At 31.3% G+C, this 17,894-nt stretch overlaps 1 protein-coding gene and 1 non-coding gene across 2 annotated transcripts; one reads left to right on the top strand and one right to left on the bottom strand.

Annotated features, from left to right (window-relative positions):
- Positions 1-8,430: 8,430 nt before the first annotated feature.
- Positions 8,431-8,502, bottom strand: TRNAQ-CUG (transfer RNA glutamine (anticodon CUG)). The gene has a single exon. It is a non-coding gene; the product is annotated as a tRNA-Gln (tRNA).
- A 6,023-nt stretch (positions 8,503-14,525) lies between these two features.
- Positions 14,526-15,918, top strand: LOC131078153 ((R,S)-reticuline 7-O-methyltransferase-like). The gene is made up of 3 exons (XM_058015827.2): positions 14,526-15,285; positions 15,386-15,450; positions 15,549-15,918. The coding sequence occupies exons 1-3, from the start codon at positions 14,529-14,531 to the stop codon at positions 15,846-15,848; spliced, it is 1,122 nt and encodes a 373-aa protein (XP_057871810.2). The 5' UTR covers positions 14,526-14,528; the 3' UTR covers positions 15,849-15,918.
- Positions 15,919-17,894: the final 1,976 nt, after the last annotated feature.

Genomic DNA, 17,894 nt, shown 5'->3' with positions numbered 1-17,894 from the left:
TTTTGCAGTTGATAATGCATGATTGGGCGGACGAGGACTGCGCAAAAATTCTGAAGCAATGCAGAAAGGTGATTCCAGATAAAGGGAAGGTGATCATTGTGGATGTGGTTTTGGTTTTGAACACCCGAGAGAAGATGGGTGGATCCTAGTTTGGGTCTTGTGTCTGATCTGGTAATGCTTGCCCACACCAGTGGTGGGAAAGAGAGAAGTGAGGAGGAGTGGGAGATTCTGTCAAATTGACAAAAATAATGATACTAAACTAGCAATTGCACTTTGGTGTGCAATGGGTATGTTGAATAGATGTGGAAGTTCAATTAGGGAAAAATTTGGTATATTTTTTGTATACAATTGTGTGCTACATATTGTCAATTGATAAGTCATTATGCAAATAATGTTGTTTGTGCAACAAATATCTCAATGGAGAAGTGATAGCTTCAAATGACCTTTGCATTCAAAAACATGGATCTAAACACAACTAAAATAGAACCTTTGAATCATCAAGAAGGAGAGAGATATGAAGAGAAGGAAAGGGAAGTAGAAGAATAAACAAAGAGAAGACAGAGGGATAGATATGAGTGTGTGTGTGTGTGTGTGTGTGTGTGTGAGAGAGAGAGAGAGAGAGAGAGAGAGAGAGAGAGAGAGAGATGAATGGATGGAGGGATACATGTCTAGATATAAAGGGGGAGAGAGGAAGATGGAGATTTGTTTAGAAAGTAAAAAATATTAAAGACTTACATGAAGAAGAAATAAAGTTAATCACACAAATTTGTTGAAACCACGCTAAAAACAATGATTGAGTTGCTTGCCAAGGCTTAAACAGAACTATAACATGTGAATATATTTCCTCCTTTTTGTTGCATATTGATTTAGTGTTTACAACATTTTACCAAAGCGATATAAGATAGAAACCAAAAATAATTTCGCAGGTCCATTGGTAGGCCATTTAACAATTCATGTTGTTTGTGCAAAAAAATTCCTTAATGGAGAAGTGATTGCTTCAATCAACTATGCATTCACTTGTAGGGATCTAAACACAAATGAAACAAAACTTCTAAATTAGGAAGATAAATAGGCTCCATTACCAATAGTATCATGCTATGTCTGAAATAGAGAGATATAGAGAAATATATAGGGATATAAAGAGGGAGATATAGTGGGGGTAGGTAGATAGAGATAGAGATGGAGATATAAAGAGAGAGAGGAGAGAAGGATAGAGATATAAGAGATAAATCAAATTAAGAGGGAGAGACAAGGACATATACAAAGATAAAAATATAGGTAGTAAATTATATCTAGACAAAGTTAGAGAAAGAGAGAGATGGAAAGATAATTAGAGAAAGATAGAGGGAAAGATGGAAGAAGGAATTTGGGGAGATAAAGATAGAGAGGCAAAGAGATAGATATGAAAGATAGAGGGGGACATATATAAGTTAAATAATAATATTATTAAAATCATATATTAAAATCAATTATTTTCTAATTATATAATTATCTAATTATACATTAAATTTATTATGTCATGTTGTCTATCTATCAAGTCACCTGTATTTTTATTGTGTGATAGTGGGAAGGAATTCATCAAGAATAATAGTAAAAGATGACATGTTTATGCATTTACTGTGAATATCAAAAACTAAATATTAATAAAAACAATGGTTTTAAAAAAGTTATAATGAATAATAAAATTGTTAAGTTAATAAATAATTAAATAAAAAGTAAAACTAGTTTTTAATTTAGCAGAATTCAAATATTAATGAATTATACCTAAAATTATAATTAATATAATACACATATTATTGACATTAATCAAAAGGTAAACTTAATATTAACAAATAAAAATTATTATAAATTGAAAAGTACATAAGAAAAAATTCTTAAATAATTAAAATCATAATTATAATAAATGTTTAAAACAAAAATAAATTATATTTAAATGACTAAATCTAAAATTTTAACTTTCATATCAAAAATTATAAATACAACTAAATTTTAAAAATTAAAAATAAAAATAAGATTAAAAATCAATCCATAATTTATTTAATTCCTTATTTATTATATTATTATTTTAAAAACAATTATGTTAACTATAAATTTATTACTATTTACCTATTTATAATAAAAAGTTAAATAATATCATTAATTAAAAAGTTATTACTGTTTACCTATCTATAATTTAAAATTAAACAAAATTCATATTAAAATTCATATTTATGTAGCAATATAAATCTATATTTCTATTTATGCGGCATTATTTGCATCCACACCTTGCATTAATTTTTAATGCAGAAATTCGTATTAGTATTAATGCATTACAAAGAAAATAAAGAGAGACAAATTTGAAACGAAATACGGAATATTCACATCGTCTTTCGTTCCTACCTTTTCAATAATGAAGTAAACTATTTAGTGCAGTTTGATAAATGTAACACTGTCAGACAACTCGCAAAAACAGACAAATTCACGTTGATACTTTTGCATAGGGATTGTTCGGTGTTTTGGATTGGTGCAAACAAGCTTCTAGTCCACATGGGGAAATATCTTTCCCGGAATAATAGAGCGAATGAAAAAAATGAAAACATAACAAATGATAAAAATATAAAGTAGCACAAATCCGACAACGAAATCTAATGACCATCTTGCTTCCAATGGTCTTGCATGTCTGTCTGACGCTACCCACCGTTGATGTAGAAAGTTAGCTTTTTCCACTTCAGATAGGATACGCCTTCGGCGTAATAAAAGAAGATCTAAAACTATCATTAAATATTCTAATAAGGTCACTATCAAAGTGACATAATAAAGATATATAAGTAAAAGAAGATATAGAAATATATTTAGATTTTCAAATCAAGATCCTTATTGAATTCACATAAAAAATCTAAATCTATTGAAAAAATAACTTTAAATAATACCTCCATTTCCTTAAGTAGTACTTTGAAAGTAAAGCGATTCTTTTAAAAATGGTAATAAGGACATTACTAATCATCTTTAGCATAACATCCAATCAACTCACAGTGTTATCCATGACTCCATTGTGATTTGATTTGCTCCTTGATTTGATTTATTGGGCAATGGATGATAAGGATCAAAGGGTTTGGGTGGCAGCAAATGATCTAGCACAAAAGCTTGAGAAGTGGGAAGGGATGGAAGAGGAATTGAAGGGGCTATGTGAAATGTACTAGATGGAGGATAGAAAGGAGAAGATGAAGGGTATTGAGGTTTTGTAGGACAACCAGGCATCCCTAAAAATGAAAAAGGGGGAATGAAAGCCCAAAACAATAAAATGTTAAAGAAGAATTTTGCACCTCTATAAGCCGTCTAAGAAGAAATCAATAGTAGGTAGGCTAAAAAGAAATGTCACTTAAATTCATACCCTGCTACTAGAATGGAGTCGTCAGTGTCAAGGGTGAAAGATACTCTAGATTCCCCTACTAATTCTTTTAATTAAAAGAAGAATCTTTATATCAACTTTAAATTTGATGAATTGAAAAGAAATCCTACAAAAAGTGAACAAGAGGCTCGCCTTCTTTGACATAGTGAAAGCAATGAGCCAAGATTGGAAAATTGAGAAGCCCCCACTAGGAAGGCCATAGGTTTGTGTCTTTGGTGGGAGTGTGATTTTTTATTTATTTTTGTTCATCTAGTCTAGTCTAGTCTCATCTTTTGGTTTTGTGGTGTTTGGTTTTAGGTGTCAGCTAGATTTTGTTCCTTTTGGCAACTAGCCCTCTGGTTTGGGGCTCTCACTACTAGTGAGACCCTGTGTTTCTTCGCTTTAACAACTATATAATGGTTCGGGCCTCTTCCAGTTTAATCTGATCAAAACATCAAAATCAACTCGCAATGTTATCCATGACTCCACTATGATTTTATTTTCTCCTTGACTAGTTGAAGAGCTCACAAAAGAGATAAAAAACAACACTATAACATCAAAATCAACTCAAAAAATTATCTTGACTCCATTGTGATTTGATTTTCTTCTTGACTAGTTGAAGAGCTCACAAAAGAGAAAAAAACATAGTAGCATCAAAATCATTTCTCAAAATGTAATCTTTGACTCCATTGTGATTTGGCTTTCTCCATAACTAGTTGAAGAGCTCACAAAAGTGATAAAAGAAACACAATAACAATATAATCAGCCTAAAATATCAGCAATGACTCCATTATGATTTGATTTTCTACTCAACTAGTTGAAGAGCTCATAAGAGAGATAAAAAGGCAACATGATAACATCAAAAGTATTTCTCAAAATGTTATCCATGACTCCATTATGATTTTGTTTTCTCATTGACTAGTTAATATGTGGATGACTAAATGATTAGGATGAACTTACTAAATTTAGCAAGTGTTTATGACCATAAGTGAAATAAGGGACATGCATCTAGGAGGGCTATGTTCTTGGGTTTGGTGGAGAGAATAATGGAACCATAAGGATAATTGTCTTTAAGTATACTTTATTCTTGGAATGCATTGAGGGAATATAAGTATAATTAAATCATATTAACTTATTTAATTATTTTAGACATTTGTGAGATGGAAAATAGGTGGAAATGGTAATTATTTATTTATTTATTGTAAAGAGATGGTAAATGTGATTAACTAAATAATTAAATTATTCAATTGTTTGAAAGACCTTAAATGAAGGGACTTGTTTAAGTGGTGAATTAACTAGACAATGGGGACTAGGCCTAGGTGGTGAGGAATTGGCTAAGTGTCATGTTTAGTCAATAAGGACTAGGTGATTCACTTGATCAACTAGGACTCTAGATAAATAGCTAGTTATCCATAGTCTTGATTGGTTGATTGGATGAGGATACCCTCACACAGATGACCATGAAATTCCATTCATTTTTTGATTGATTAATTCAATGAGAGGATACCCTTACATGGATAACCATGAAGGAAGTTGATCTCTTCCTTATTAAAAGAAATAATTGGAGATATTGGTATCTAGTTTTATGCCTCATTTCCCATGCATAGCAATTCTTAGTTTGACAAAGAAACCTAATTTTTAAGTCATGAAGTGGTAGTTCGATATGAAATTATTAGCATTAATATCTCTGGATCTAGGAATTGTCTTCAAAATCCATTTGGTGGAATGTTTTTGTAATTCAAGATGAGCATAGAAATCTATTTTTAGGATGATTGAATGAATTTTTCAAGCTTGATTTTGATATTTTGGTCTTTTTAGGAACATCTAAACAGTAGTAAGGAAGCTAAGGTAGTGGATCAACTTCCTAAACTAATCTTGAGAAGAGGTTAGTTTAAAAAAAAATTAAATCTTTACACCATTTAGAAGCTTTAAACAAAAATAAAGATTCATGTCGGACATACCACAACATAGTGATTTATGTGGAGAAAACCCTTTCAAAATAAAAAAATCCACACTCGAAAAGTTGCCCAATATATTATTAAAAAAATGAGAAAATTACAATATACTTTTAGAGCAAGCTTTCAAAAGAGTATCATCAATTATAGATCTATGTCTTGTAGACCCTCAAACAAGCTGGGTTGGAGGTTCTTCCTCCTCTTCTAAAGATTCAGAGCTAGATGAGCTCTCCTCAACTTCTTGCCTATCCGGGGGTCTCAATTCAACTCTTTTAGGCATATAAGGGAATTAAATCACATCTTCCTATTTAGTTTGTTCTGGCTGCAATGTGGCTAGATGTGACTTATTTTCTCTAAAAATAACACTTCTACTATGTATTACCTTTTATGTAATAGGGTCCCAAAGCTTGTTTCCTTCACACCATCTGTATCCGATGAAGATACATTTCACAGCCTTGTTTACCAACTTTGTTTGCTTCTCCTTTGGCACATGTGCATATGCCTCGCAACCAAAAACTTTAAGATATCTCAACGAAGGCTTGTGACCTAACCATGCTTCCATAGGTGTTTTATCAACAAGAGTTGATGTAGGAGACCTATTAATCAGCTAGCAAACAATGACAACAACTTCAACCCAAAACTTTTGTTCTAGACCAACACCACTCAACATACTCCTAGCCTTCTCCATCAATATCCTATTCGTTCTTTTTGCAACTCCGTTCTGTTGCGGAGAATATGGAGTTGTCTTGTGTTTATTAATGCCACATTCTTTACAGAATCTATCAAAATCATTAGAGAAAATTTCATCACCATTATTAGCCCTCAAACATTTTATTTTCTTTCTAGTCTGCAACTCAACCTTTGCTTTAAATTCTTTAAATTGACTGATTGCATTAGATTTACTCTTTAAAAGGTATACCTATGTTTCTCTACTAAAATCATCAATAAATGAAACATAATATGTGGATTTTTGAATGGAAGGAACATCTACAAGACCAAACACATAAGAATGAATAAGATCCAAAACACCACAATATTTATGAGAAATCGAATAAAACTGAATGCAGTTTTATTTTCCATAAATGCAATACTCACAAAAATCAAAGTCAATAATACAATCATTCAAACCTTCAACAAGGTTTTTATTTTTCAAGATCCTTAGAACCTTTTCTCCAATGTGGCCAAATCTCTAGTGCCATAACATATTCTTCTCTGTAAGTAACTTTTCTTTAGAAGAAAGAGCACCCTTAGGTACCCAAAAGCCATGTCCATCTACTAAAAGTGAAATCCTCAAATCTTCTAATGAAGTATCCACAAATTTAGTTTTTATAGAAGCACTATTACAGTCAACAGTGTATGCTTCTAGCTTATACAAAGTGCTAAATCTGACACCTCTAACAATCACCATAGCACCCTTAACCATCTTACATCCTACATCATAAAAGACTACTTACACACCCACATTTATCAGTTTACTCACAAACGATAAATTTTGTTTTAGCCCAAGGATATGAAACACATCACTAATCCTTTTTATTCTACCATAAAAAAACATGATTCTAACTTTACCACGACCAAGATTATCTTAATGTGAATCATCACCCAAGTACACCTTACCTCCATTGAATTCTTCATATCCAACAACCCAATCTCATTTGGAACTCATATGAAAATATGCACCTAAGTCAATTAACCATGCATCATTACCTGCATGAGTAGCCAAAGCTATAATGAATGCATCACCATCTTCCTTTTCAGACTTAGAATCAGAATCAAAGTTCTCCTTTTTTTTCTTATTTTCTTCTTTGTAGTCCTTACGAATGCGTCTAGATTTACCACGGTTCAAACAAATGACTTTGGACTTTCCAAGAGATTTTGATTTATTATGCTTCTCATACTTCTTGCATTTTTGCGTAGGTCATCCATGAATAGTTAAGGTTTCCTTTGAGTTGACGGATACCTTCCTCCGTATCTCTTCACAAATCAAGGCACCCACCACATCTTCACACTTCAAAACAACACATGTTCTACCAATAGCCATAACAAGAGAATCCCATGAATTAGGCAAAGAATAAAACAAGATCTAACATTTCTCCTCCTCATCCATTTTAACACCAACAGATACCAATTAAATCACCAACATATTAAATTCTTCCAAGTGGTCTGTAATCCGTCCACCTTCTTCCATTGTCAAGGAATATAATTTCTTCCTCAAGAAATTCTGATTCAATAAATATTTGGCTTGATACATTTCACCAAGCTTAGTCCATAGAGTGTGGGCACCAAGATGATGTGCAAAAAAGTGGACACACACCAAAAAAGTTGAAAAATGCTATGATTAGAGGATATGCATGGAATGATGGTCTCAAATTCTTTCAATTAATGGATTACTCTCGCGGCTAATCTGGCTCCAAAACTGTGATGTCGTAGAATGCAAAACTTTCATGTTATGCAGACACAAAAAAATGCAGAATAGGCTCATAATAGCTGCAGGGCTCAACAGAAGCACTCCGACCACTATAACCCCCTGTATATAACGCGAAGGTTATTTTAGGTGAACGACAATGTAGTCCAGACCTTTTTGGAGCCAGAATAGTCACAACCCTTGGAACATGCTCTATTTAAACCATAGAGACAAAATAAGACAAGTGATCTAGAAATATTGCAATATGAAATTATGATTCAAAACCACCATGACACTGATAAATCTATTCAAAATCTCCATATATCTAAGAATATGTGCTATGAAACACATCTAATCATAATAAATTTATATCTACAACATATAATTACATTAAATCTTACAAGTGATTTATTAGACTATAAAGATGTATTGCAATATAATATAATGTTATATATTCAATATATGATTTATACTATTAATATCGGCAATCCCTTTCCTGAGATTCCAAAGACTTAAAAAAGAAAAGGAAGGCGAGAGGTTGAGGACCTGCACGCACTCTGTAATGTAAAAAGAATTAAAGGAAAATATAGAAGAACAGCAGCATAAAGTTTATTATGAGAATAGAACTCGAGACCTCTCACATTCAAAGTTCACAAAGCTATATTTAAAATTTCCTCGATAATCTTTATTTTCCAATATGGAAAAGGTCCCACCGAGATTTGAACTCGGGTTACTGGATTCAGAGTCCAATGTCCTCACCACTAGACCATGGGACCCACGTCAATATTTTTTCTATATAACCTTATACTTCATTATTTTTCATTTGATTGTAAGCTCGCCTCCTATGAACCGTGTTTCTTAAAATATCTTTCGCAACTGCTTTTACTTAATCCTAAAATCAAACTATTCAAACTTATACCTTTTCCCACTTCCATCCATCCATTGGAAGAGTATTGCCAAATATAATGACTAAGTGAAATTGAAGGAGCACTCAATGAATTAACAATTTGTTTTCATCTAGCTTCTGGAGGTCCTTAAATAAGTGGTTTCATCTAAGTTATCATCATATAAAGATTTTAGAGGTCAAGTTTATGATAGTTTTAAAAAAAATTTAAATATTTTTAAGTTTGTAGGTAAGATAAATACAAATGTTACAAATAATTGATTAGAAAATATATATAATTTATTAAAATAATATATAATTTCTCGACAACAAAATTACATTTACAAAATAATATTGGGAGAGAAAGAGAGATAGAGAATTACTCACAAAGATTCACCAATGTGGCCAATGATATCTATCTCATACCAAAACAAGGTTCTGAATTTTATCAATTGGTTGAGTTGACTAGCAATATTGAGACCCACCAAAGAAAAAAAGGTCACAATAGTCACACATATGGTTGCGCCTTACACACATTCAAATGTTTTTCCTTGATCTTCATTTGATGGATGAAAAACATTACCAAATTATGAATTAATATTCCTACACTTTGATAAAATCAATTTACCACTTTCAAGAAACTTGTTCCTTCTTGACATCTCTCATGAGTTGCAAAGAATATCATTTTATTTAAGCTCATATATTGTGTATCAATGAAACTCAAAAGTAAACAAGTTACAAAATCAAGAAGAATGAATTATAGAATATATATCCTTACGGATTAGATGTTTCCCTACTCAATATCATGTGTGACAAGAAAAACAAACTAACAAAGAGATACATTAATATGAAGAATATTATATATTATTAAAAATAAATAAATTATCACTTATCTTTCACTAACTTGCCAATGCATATACTTGTAGATAGTCTATGAACTAAATTGAAAGAACATTGTGTAAATTATTAGTTTAGAGTTTCAATTATATTTTATAATTTCTCATAATTAGTGAATCTTGTGGGATTGTAAAATAGTGGACTACAAATTTGGTGAATCTTCATATGATTGTTAAAAAGTGTAGTAAAACTTTGGTGAATTACATACATGGTTGTAAAATGGTCCATATAAATTTTGGACAAATTAGGCCATAATAAAAATACATATGTTATAATCTTCAAGATAATTTTGGCCCTATAATTTGGTATTGAAAAAATTAGTCCTCATACATGGTGAAATACTAATGTTATTAGAAAATATGCTGGTAAATAAAAACATGTCTTCAAAATCATAGCTGATTCCCCATTACAAAATGTGTAGCTACTATGGCATAAATATTAATTACAAATTAATTAGCATGAAATTATATTGGTATTGAAAAAATTAGTCCTCATAATGGTTAAATATTAATGTTATTAGCAAATATGTTGGTAATTAAAAACATGTCTTCAAAATCCTAGCTGATTCCCCATTACAAAATGTGTAGTTACTATGGCATAAATATTAATTATAAAGGCCTTAAAAAATCTCGGTGACAAATTAACACACATTTCAGGACCAATAATTCATAAAATTTCAATAGGAGCTTTCTTGTCATCCACACCATAATAGATAAATTTTTCCAAAAAATTCTTGCTAAAGGAGGAATATCTCCTAGAAATAGAAAACGTAAAGATAAAGACAATGCTAAACAAAGGTCTTTCATATATAATATTTCATAATATTGAATGTTATATGTTCCTATATGTAGACTTTAATATAATACAATCAATAGTTCCTAAATTCATAAAAATGTAGAGCAACATATAAATTATCATACTTACATATCTATTATTTCATTTTGATTCATATTGATTGAAATGTATTCATCCAATTTAAATTGATAAAAATGAACTTACGTTTGTTGATGATGATGCGCTACTTAAAAAGAATTGATACAAACTCATTTACTAATTAAGATCAGCCCAACAATAACAAAGGAGGCTTGTGTTTTCCTTAATGATTAAAATTATTGAGATTTAATTACTAACATCTGTTCCTTCTTTGTGTCTTTATCTTTCTACTCCCAAATGCATATATAATGTATATATATATTATATTCAATAGATTTCTTTAAATGACATTTTCTTTATTATAAATTTTAATTTGATAGATTATGTTTTTTTTCAATAGGATTTACTTGGTGGGAATGTCCACTGGAATCGTTTGATGTCTTATGCCATTTTTTTTTTATGTTGCCGAAATTACATCGAAAAATCAATGGAAGTTAGAGCACCGACCCACACATCTCCTTTAAACCCCATCTTTTCACTGTCAAATTTTTAATTAACTGATGCTCTTCCCATTCATTTTTAATTTATCGATGTCGTTAGCATTCTGTTCACTCCACAATTTGGAATGATTTTATTTACGAATAATGTTGTACTACATTGGTGCTATAGTTAACAGAATGGTCACTACCCACAGGGAAACATCAGATGAAGAATATTTCAAATGCAAATGAAAATGGTGGAAGGATATTCATTGCTCTCTTAAATGAATTCCTTTTTGTTTCTCATCTTGAGAAAATCAAGCAATTGGACAAAAATAGGGTTAAATAGCAAGATTCTTTGAGCAAAGAATTTAGCACATTGATTAGTGATTTGCTACCCATTTCTCTAACTTTTGTACATGAAAAGAAAATTCATATTGGTAAACAAAGCTGAGTGTCTAATTCATATTGGTAAAGTTTAATCTCTTAAAAAAAATAGCTAATTTTTTTCATTAAAATCGTTATAAATACATATTTACTAAAAAAAAATAGAGTAGATTTATTATTAAAAAAATAGAGAAGATTTTTTTTTAATTAAATCATTGTACAAATTTAATACTATATGTTGTATTATTAATTAGAATTTTCATAGAATTGAATTGGAGTTTTAAATAAATAGATTTGGTTGTCTATGAATTGTTGCATAAAATATTTCATGATCTTGATTAAAAAATTTAAGACTTGTGTGTCTAAATGGTCTTAATTAATAGAGTTGGTTGTATCGATAAGAATTTTAAAATTTACAAAAAAAATATATCTGAAATACTTATTTATTTTTGATAAGTTTAATGTAGTTTCTAATTTCGACATAAGATAATACTTGAAATCATTAAGTAATTCTCAAGAGTAGATTGGAGAATATAGTACTTAAAAAAATCAATGACTAAGAAATTTTGAATAATTTAATAACATTAAATATAACTGTCCATTTAAGTTTGTAAATTTTTGAGATTTTTTTAATCTATTTTTTTTTAATTAATAAAATATGTTGAATAAATTAAGATTGACTTAAAATCTCAAATGATAGCAATTTATATTTCTTGTTGACATATTAAACATTTTTTGGATTAGTTTTATTAAATTAACAAATATACTAATAAGAATAAAGAAATACTCATGTGATTTAGAGAAGTGGATCAATCAAATAAAATTTGAAAGTTAAGTTAAAAAAAAAAGTTAAAAAATAACTTAATTTTTAACTTTGTTGCGAATTTACTGTTTTTGTGTGCAAGGTATTGCAAGTTGGATTCCATAGTTGACTCTCACAAAATAAAAAGATGGACCATATTACATTTATGAATACTAATAATTATTTTTTAATGAAAAATGTGTACACTTATTTTAGCTATCTAATTATATTTCAAATGTATTCCATCTAATCAATTTCTTAAGTTGATTATTTTCATGAATTGTAAAAACATTTTGTACAACTCAGATTTTTAAATTAATTTGCATTGTTTCATATTTACCTTTTTATATTTTAAAATCAATTCGTTTATAATATTTTGTGACTTAGAGTTTTAAATTAATTTGCACTATTTCATATTTGCTTTTTAATATTTTAAAATTAATTCATTTATAATATTTTGTGATTTCCAATAAATTTGGTCACTAAGCATTAATTGATTTGCTATTTTATTTGAGGTTTATATTATGACATACTACTAGTTATTGTCTGTATTTTGATTAATAAAATAATTATAATATAACTTTTACTTATGTGATTTTTTTTTACTATCACCTTACTTTTATACCATTGTTAGTTTAAACAGATTTTAAATAGACATACATTGTAGTTTTTACAAGAAACCTAGTTACTCTTTGTTGCAATAAATTTAGTCCATTCCACATGCAAGTTGATTGCCATGTTAGTAAATTGATTTATTCAATAACATCAAATTTTTCTTATTAGTACTTGTCGTTAGGCAAATACTATTGTAATGAGTTTTTTTTTTTTAGAGTTAACTAGTTATTAAAAAAATTAATTTGAACCAATTACAAACAAGGTTTTATTTTTGTTTTTAATTTTTTTTCTATTTTCTAAAGTTACTTGAGCAATTTTTAAGTTTACATATTATAAAAATTATTTTTTTGTATCCTGATTGGCCAATACAACTTTTGTTGTTATAAGCAGATTTTTCGGAAATCTAAAACAAATAATGTTCATGACAACCATTTAGGCAGGAATATAGGTACCGATTAATAATGTAATTTTTTATATTCCAGTAGTCCATCAATTGAAGTTGCTTCCAAAGGATTCCCCATAAAACAAAAAAATATAACATAAAAATTTGTCAATTAAAACATATCACAATGAGGGCAACCAGATTAATCATTCATTTTTTCTGGTAGCTCAATACCAAACATATCAATAGTTTGGTGTTAAATATTTAGATTAATTAGTTTTATTGATGTTTTTTATAAAATTTATTTTATTTAATTAATATACATAAAAAACTAAAAAGTCATGACAATTAATCTTGAACTATGATCTATTAGGAATCATATTTTATTTTTTTAATATATATAATTTATCATATATTTATAATATTAAATAAAAAATTCATATTGAAAATTTACTTGATAACAAAATTAATATAAAAAATAATAATAAATCAATTTATTATTGTAAAATGTAAGAAGAGTAGGGGTCTTAACAAAATGAAATACTAAAGATCAGCTCATGATTGAGTTTTTTTTTTTGGAAAAACATCATTTTTATGAAACTCTTCAAAATCTATACAAGTACCTTTGGTCCCCATTACAAGTCACAAACAATAGCTAACGATATTTTAAAACATCTTTTATGCATATTTGTAACATTGATAAAATTACTAAGTATCTTACATCCAATATGGTTTTTCAAGACTATTCAAGCTCTCAAAGAATGGCTAGACTAGTAAGTACAAATGCAATAAGACTTATGCATGGTGAAAATTGTATACAAACCAACACACCAAATAGAAACAAATGCATTTGATGTAATATCTCTCTTGTATTTATTGTAAACATATGTTGTAAAAACATTTCAAATAACAAAAATATTTTGCATAATTTATTGGTATAAATTAAGTTGTTAAAATAAGTTGTGTACATTCATATTCAACTTCGTTTATATTTTATGATCAAATCACTTATATTGTAAATGATTATTGCTAACAATGCGAATATTCATTTCACTTATATTGTAAATGATTATTGCTAACAATGTGAATATTCATTTCTTACGACTCTTCACCCCTCCAATATACAACTCAAATTATTTAAGATTTCAATTACACTCGATTAAAAAATTAACGAAGGCAAGTACTTACCACTATATGACACTTGTTTTCACATCTAACAAAATTAATTTTAGATCAAATCAAATTAAATGCTTGCTACAACGCATTTAAATGGTGACGCTCAATGGTGCAAGAATAACCATAGAACGAAACAAATGGGGTGCTCAAGAAGCCAGCTAAATTCCATCTTCTAAAGCGTTTTATAAAAAGAAAAACATTTCGTATTCCCAAAGATTATGGCAATCTTTGTAACAGAACCAAATCGCTATATATATAGAGTAATCCTTGGGCCTTCTAAGCGTGTACTGTATCTCAAAGTTGGAAATATGGATGGTCCAGCAGGTGATAAGCTCTCCAACAATGGAGAAAACTATGATGGCATGTTCGAGAGCGAGGAAGAAAAACTCGCCGGACAAGCGGAGGCATGGAAATACACATTTGCATTTGTGGAGTCTTTGGCAGTAAAATCCGTCGTTCTGCTCGGAATCCCCGACATCATTGCGCACCATGGCCACAGAGCAACGCTTTCCCTCTCACAAATCGCCGCAGAGCTTCCCAGCGAAAAGCCCGACGTCAATTGCCTCTTCAGAATCCTGCGCTTCCTCGTTGCAAAAAACTTTTTCAGGGCCGACACGAGCGAAGGGGCGAATGAAGTGAGATACGGCCTAACGCCTGCTTCTAAATGGTTGGTAAAAGACGGCGTGGCGGCGCCGTCGCTGTCCATAACTGCCCTGCTACTCATGCAGAACGACGTGACGATGATGGCGCCGTGGCACCATTTCAACGATTGCGTCCTCGATGGCGGCGTGGCGTTCGAGAAGGCTAACGGCCTTCATGTTTGGGACTACGCGGCGGCGCACCCTGATTACAACGGCCTTTTCAACCAAGCCATGGCTTGCAACACCAACTTCGTGATAAAGGCCTTGTTGTCTACTTACGGGGGGTTTCAGGGCTTGAATTCCTTGGTGGACGTCGGAGGTGGGATCGGAATAACCATCGCAGAGATCGTCAAAGCCCATCCAACTATAAATGGCATCAACTATGATCTCCCCCACGTCGTAGCTACGGCTCCCCGTTTCCCTGGTATAAATAAATTTAAGTATACGACTTGTAACAACATAACGCGTGTTATAAATGGGACTCGCTTTTTTTTATATTTATCGTTTTTTGGCCCATAATGCAGGGGTAAAGCACGTCGGAGGGGACATGTTCAAGAAGGTTCCATCAGCAGACGCTGTATTCATGAAGGTCGGTGGATCGAATTCCGTGCTTGCTTATATTGTATGTAGGAGGCGATCAAGCGGTTTTTTCAATGGGTGTTCTGTTTTTTTCTTGAAATTTTGCAGTTGATAATGCATGATTGGGCGGACGAGGACTGCGTAAAAATTCTGAAGCAATGCAGAAAGGCGATTCCAGATGAAGGGAAGGTGATAATTGTGGATGTGGTTCTGAATACCCAAGAGAAGACAGGGGTGGTTCCTAGTTTGGGTCTTGTGTCTGATCTGGTAATGCTTGCGCACACCAGTGGTGGGAAAGAGAGAAGTGAAGAGCAGTGGGAGAATCTGTTAAAGGAAGGAGGATTTCCTCGTTTCTATGTTATTGCCATACCGGCATTGCAGTCTGTAATTGAAGCTTTTCCTTATTAGCCGCTCTGTGTACAGAAAAATAGGTTAGCTCTCTTATTAGTGCAGCGCTTGCAGTTGTCTAGCCTCTAAATCCCACCATTGAAATGGAGGTGTTTTATAACTAGTACGAATTGTAACCATAGTTTCCCTGTTAACGCAGAACAGATTGTTGAAATGTTGTTGGAGAGAAGCATGGGATCCATCTATCGTCCACAATAAAACCGCCCAAAAATCTGCACCAACACTAAGTACTGAAAAACGTTTTCTTTGTCGTGTTATATATAGGTAGCATATGGGACCCACCAAGATAGGACAACTGCACAGCTTGGTGATAATGAAGAGGGATTTGTCGGCATCTTTTAAGTTACTTTTCCTTCCTTCATGGTATACGTATATACAAATAATTGCACGAATAAAGTTAAATCACCAATTGCACTTTGGTGTGCAATGGGTAAGTGGAATAAGTGTGGAAGTTAAATAAAAAAAAAAATTGGTCTATTTTTTTTCATATATTTGGGTAGTACATGAAGTCAATAGGTTGTCTATTTTCGGAATGATTTTTTCAACAAAGATGTCAATAGAGAAGTGATAGCTTCAAATCAATAGGGATCAAAACACTATTGAAATAAAATCTCTCAATCAAGAAGATAGTTAGACTTTTAATTGACATTCTCATGTTATGTTTGCAAGATAGACAAATAAAGACATAGATAGCAAGTGATATATAAACAGGTTTGAGACGGAGCTTGATATAGGTAGAGAGATGAAGGGATTAAAAAATAGATATAAAGAGGGAGATGAGACAAAAAAATGGAAATGTAGTGGTAGAGATGCAAGGAGATAAGTATAGAGGTATAGAAAGAGTGCAAGGTAGGCAAATAAATCTACATAGATAGGAAGTGATATATAAAGAGGTAGAGAGGGAGCTCGATATAGGGTAGAGAGATGAATAGATAACAAAATAGAGATAAAGGAGAAGATGGAACAAGAAATATATAGAGATAGTGGTAGAGATACAATATTAAATAAAATAAAATGGAGCCCATGTGGTAGTAGGAAGTGAGATAATGGCAATGGCTATTCTCCACAAAAACAACACTTGATCAAAAACATAAATTTGCATAATACAATTGTTTTTAGTGAATTTTTTCGTTGTAAAATAGTATTGAAAAAGCAAATTAAGAAGATGAACAATAGAAATCGTGCGTTTTTGATCAAGTACTATTTTGTGTGGAGAATAGACGACTCCTAAAATAATTTGGGTGTAGTGTACTTAGTTAATATATATTAATTATATATTAAAATATATTTATTTCTAAAAATTTCTATTATGTAAAATAGAAAATAATAAAAAATAAAAAAATAATAAAGATAATTATTAAAAGAATTAATTTATTAAATAAATATGTAGTCGAATATATTCAATTATATAATGTCACATGTTACTAACTATATGTTAACTAATGAAATAGATTACAATGAATAGATTGTTACAAGCTAGGGTTGGCGTTGCACCAAAAGATCGACCTGTCAATGCTAGATACAACCACTAGACTTATAGAATCCACAAGAGGCTGTTAAACCATGTCGCGAATCCCTGCGAGGGACGCTGCCCACTGCCAACAATCCCCCTCCCAACATCACTCGCTACGGCCTGCGTGATTCGAACTTGTGACCAAGCTTTGATACCACTTGTTACACCAAAAGTTCGACCTGTCAATGCCTAATACAACCACTAGACTTATAGAATCCACAAGAGGATGTTAAACCATGTCGCGAATCCTCGCGAGGGATGCTGGCCCACTGCCAACAATCCCCCTCCCAACGTCACTCGATGTGGCCTGCGTGATTCGAACCTATGACCAAGCTCTGATACCACTTGTTACAAGCTAGGGTTGTCATTGCACCAAAAGATCGACCTATCAATGCCCGATACAACCACTAGACTTATAGAATCCACAAGAGGCTATTAAACCATGTTGTGAATCCCTGCGAGGGACGTTGGCCCACTGCCAACATTGATTTCATCTTTGACCATTGATATGTCATCTCTGTTAGGTTGAAGGT

The sequence above is a fragment of the Cryptomeria japonica genome, chromosome 1 (genome assembly GCF_030272615.1).
Source record: "Cryptomeria japonica chromosome 1, Sugi_1.0, whole genome shotgun sequence".
Classification (NCBI taxonomy): Eukaryota; Viridiplantae; Streptophyta; class Pinopsida; order Cupressales; family Cupressaceae; genus Cryptomeria; species Cryptomeria japonica.
This window is presented reverse-complemented; position numbering and strand designations above follow the sequence as displayed.

Excerpts from the sequence above, each read along its gene's own strand:
- LOC131078153 (XM_058015827.2), top strand. The coding sequence starts at position 14,529 with ATGGATGGTCCAGCAGGTGATAAGCTCTCCAACAATGGAGAAAACTAT. Across the intron at positions 15,286-15,385 it reads TACGGCTCCCCGTTTCCCTG|GGGTAAAGCACGTCGGAGGG; the intron begins GTATAAATAAAT and ends CCCATAATGCAG. Across the intron at positions 15,451-15,548 it reads CAGACGCTGTATTCATGAAG|TTGATAATGCATGATTGGGC; the intron begins GTCGGTGGATCG and ends GAAATTTTGCAG.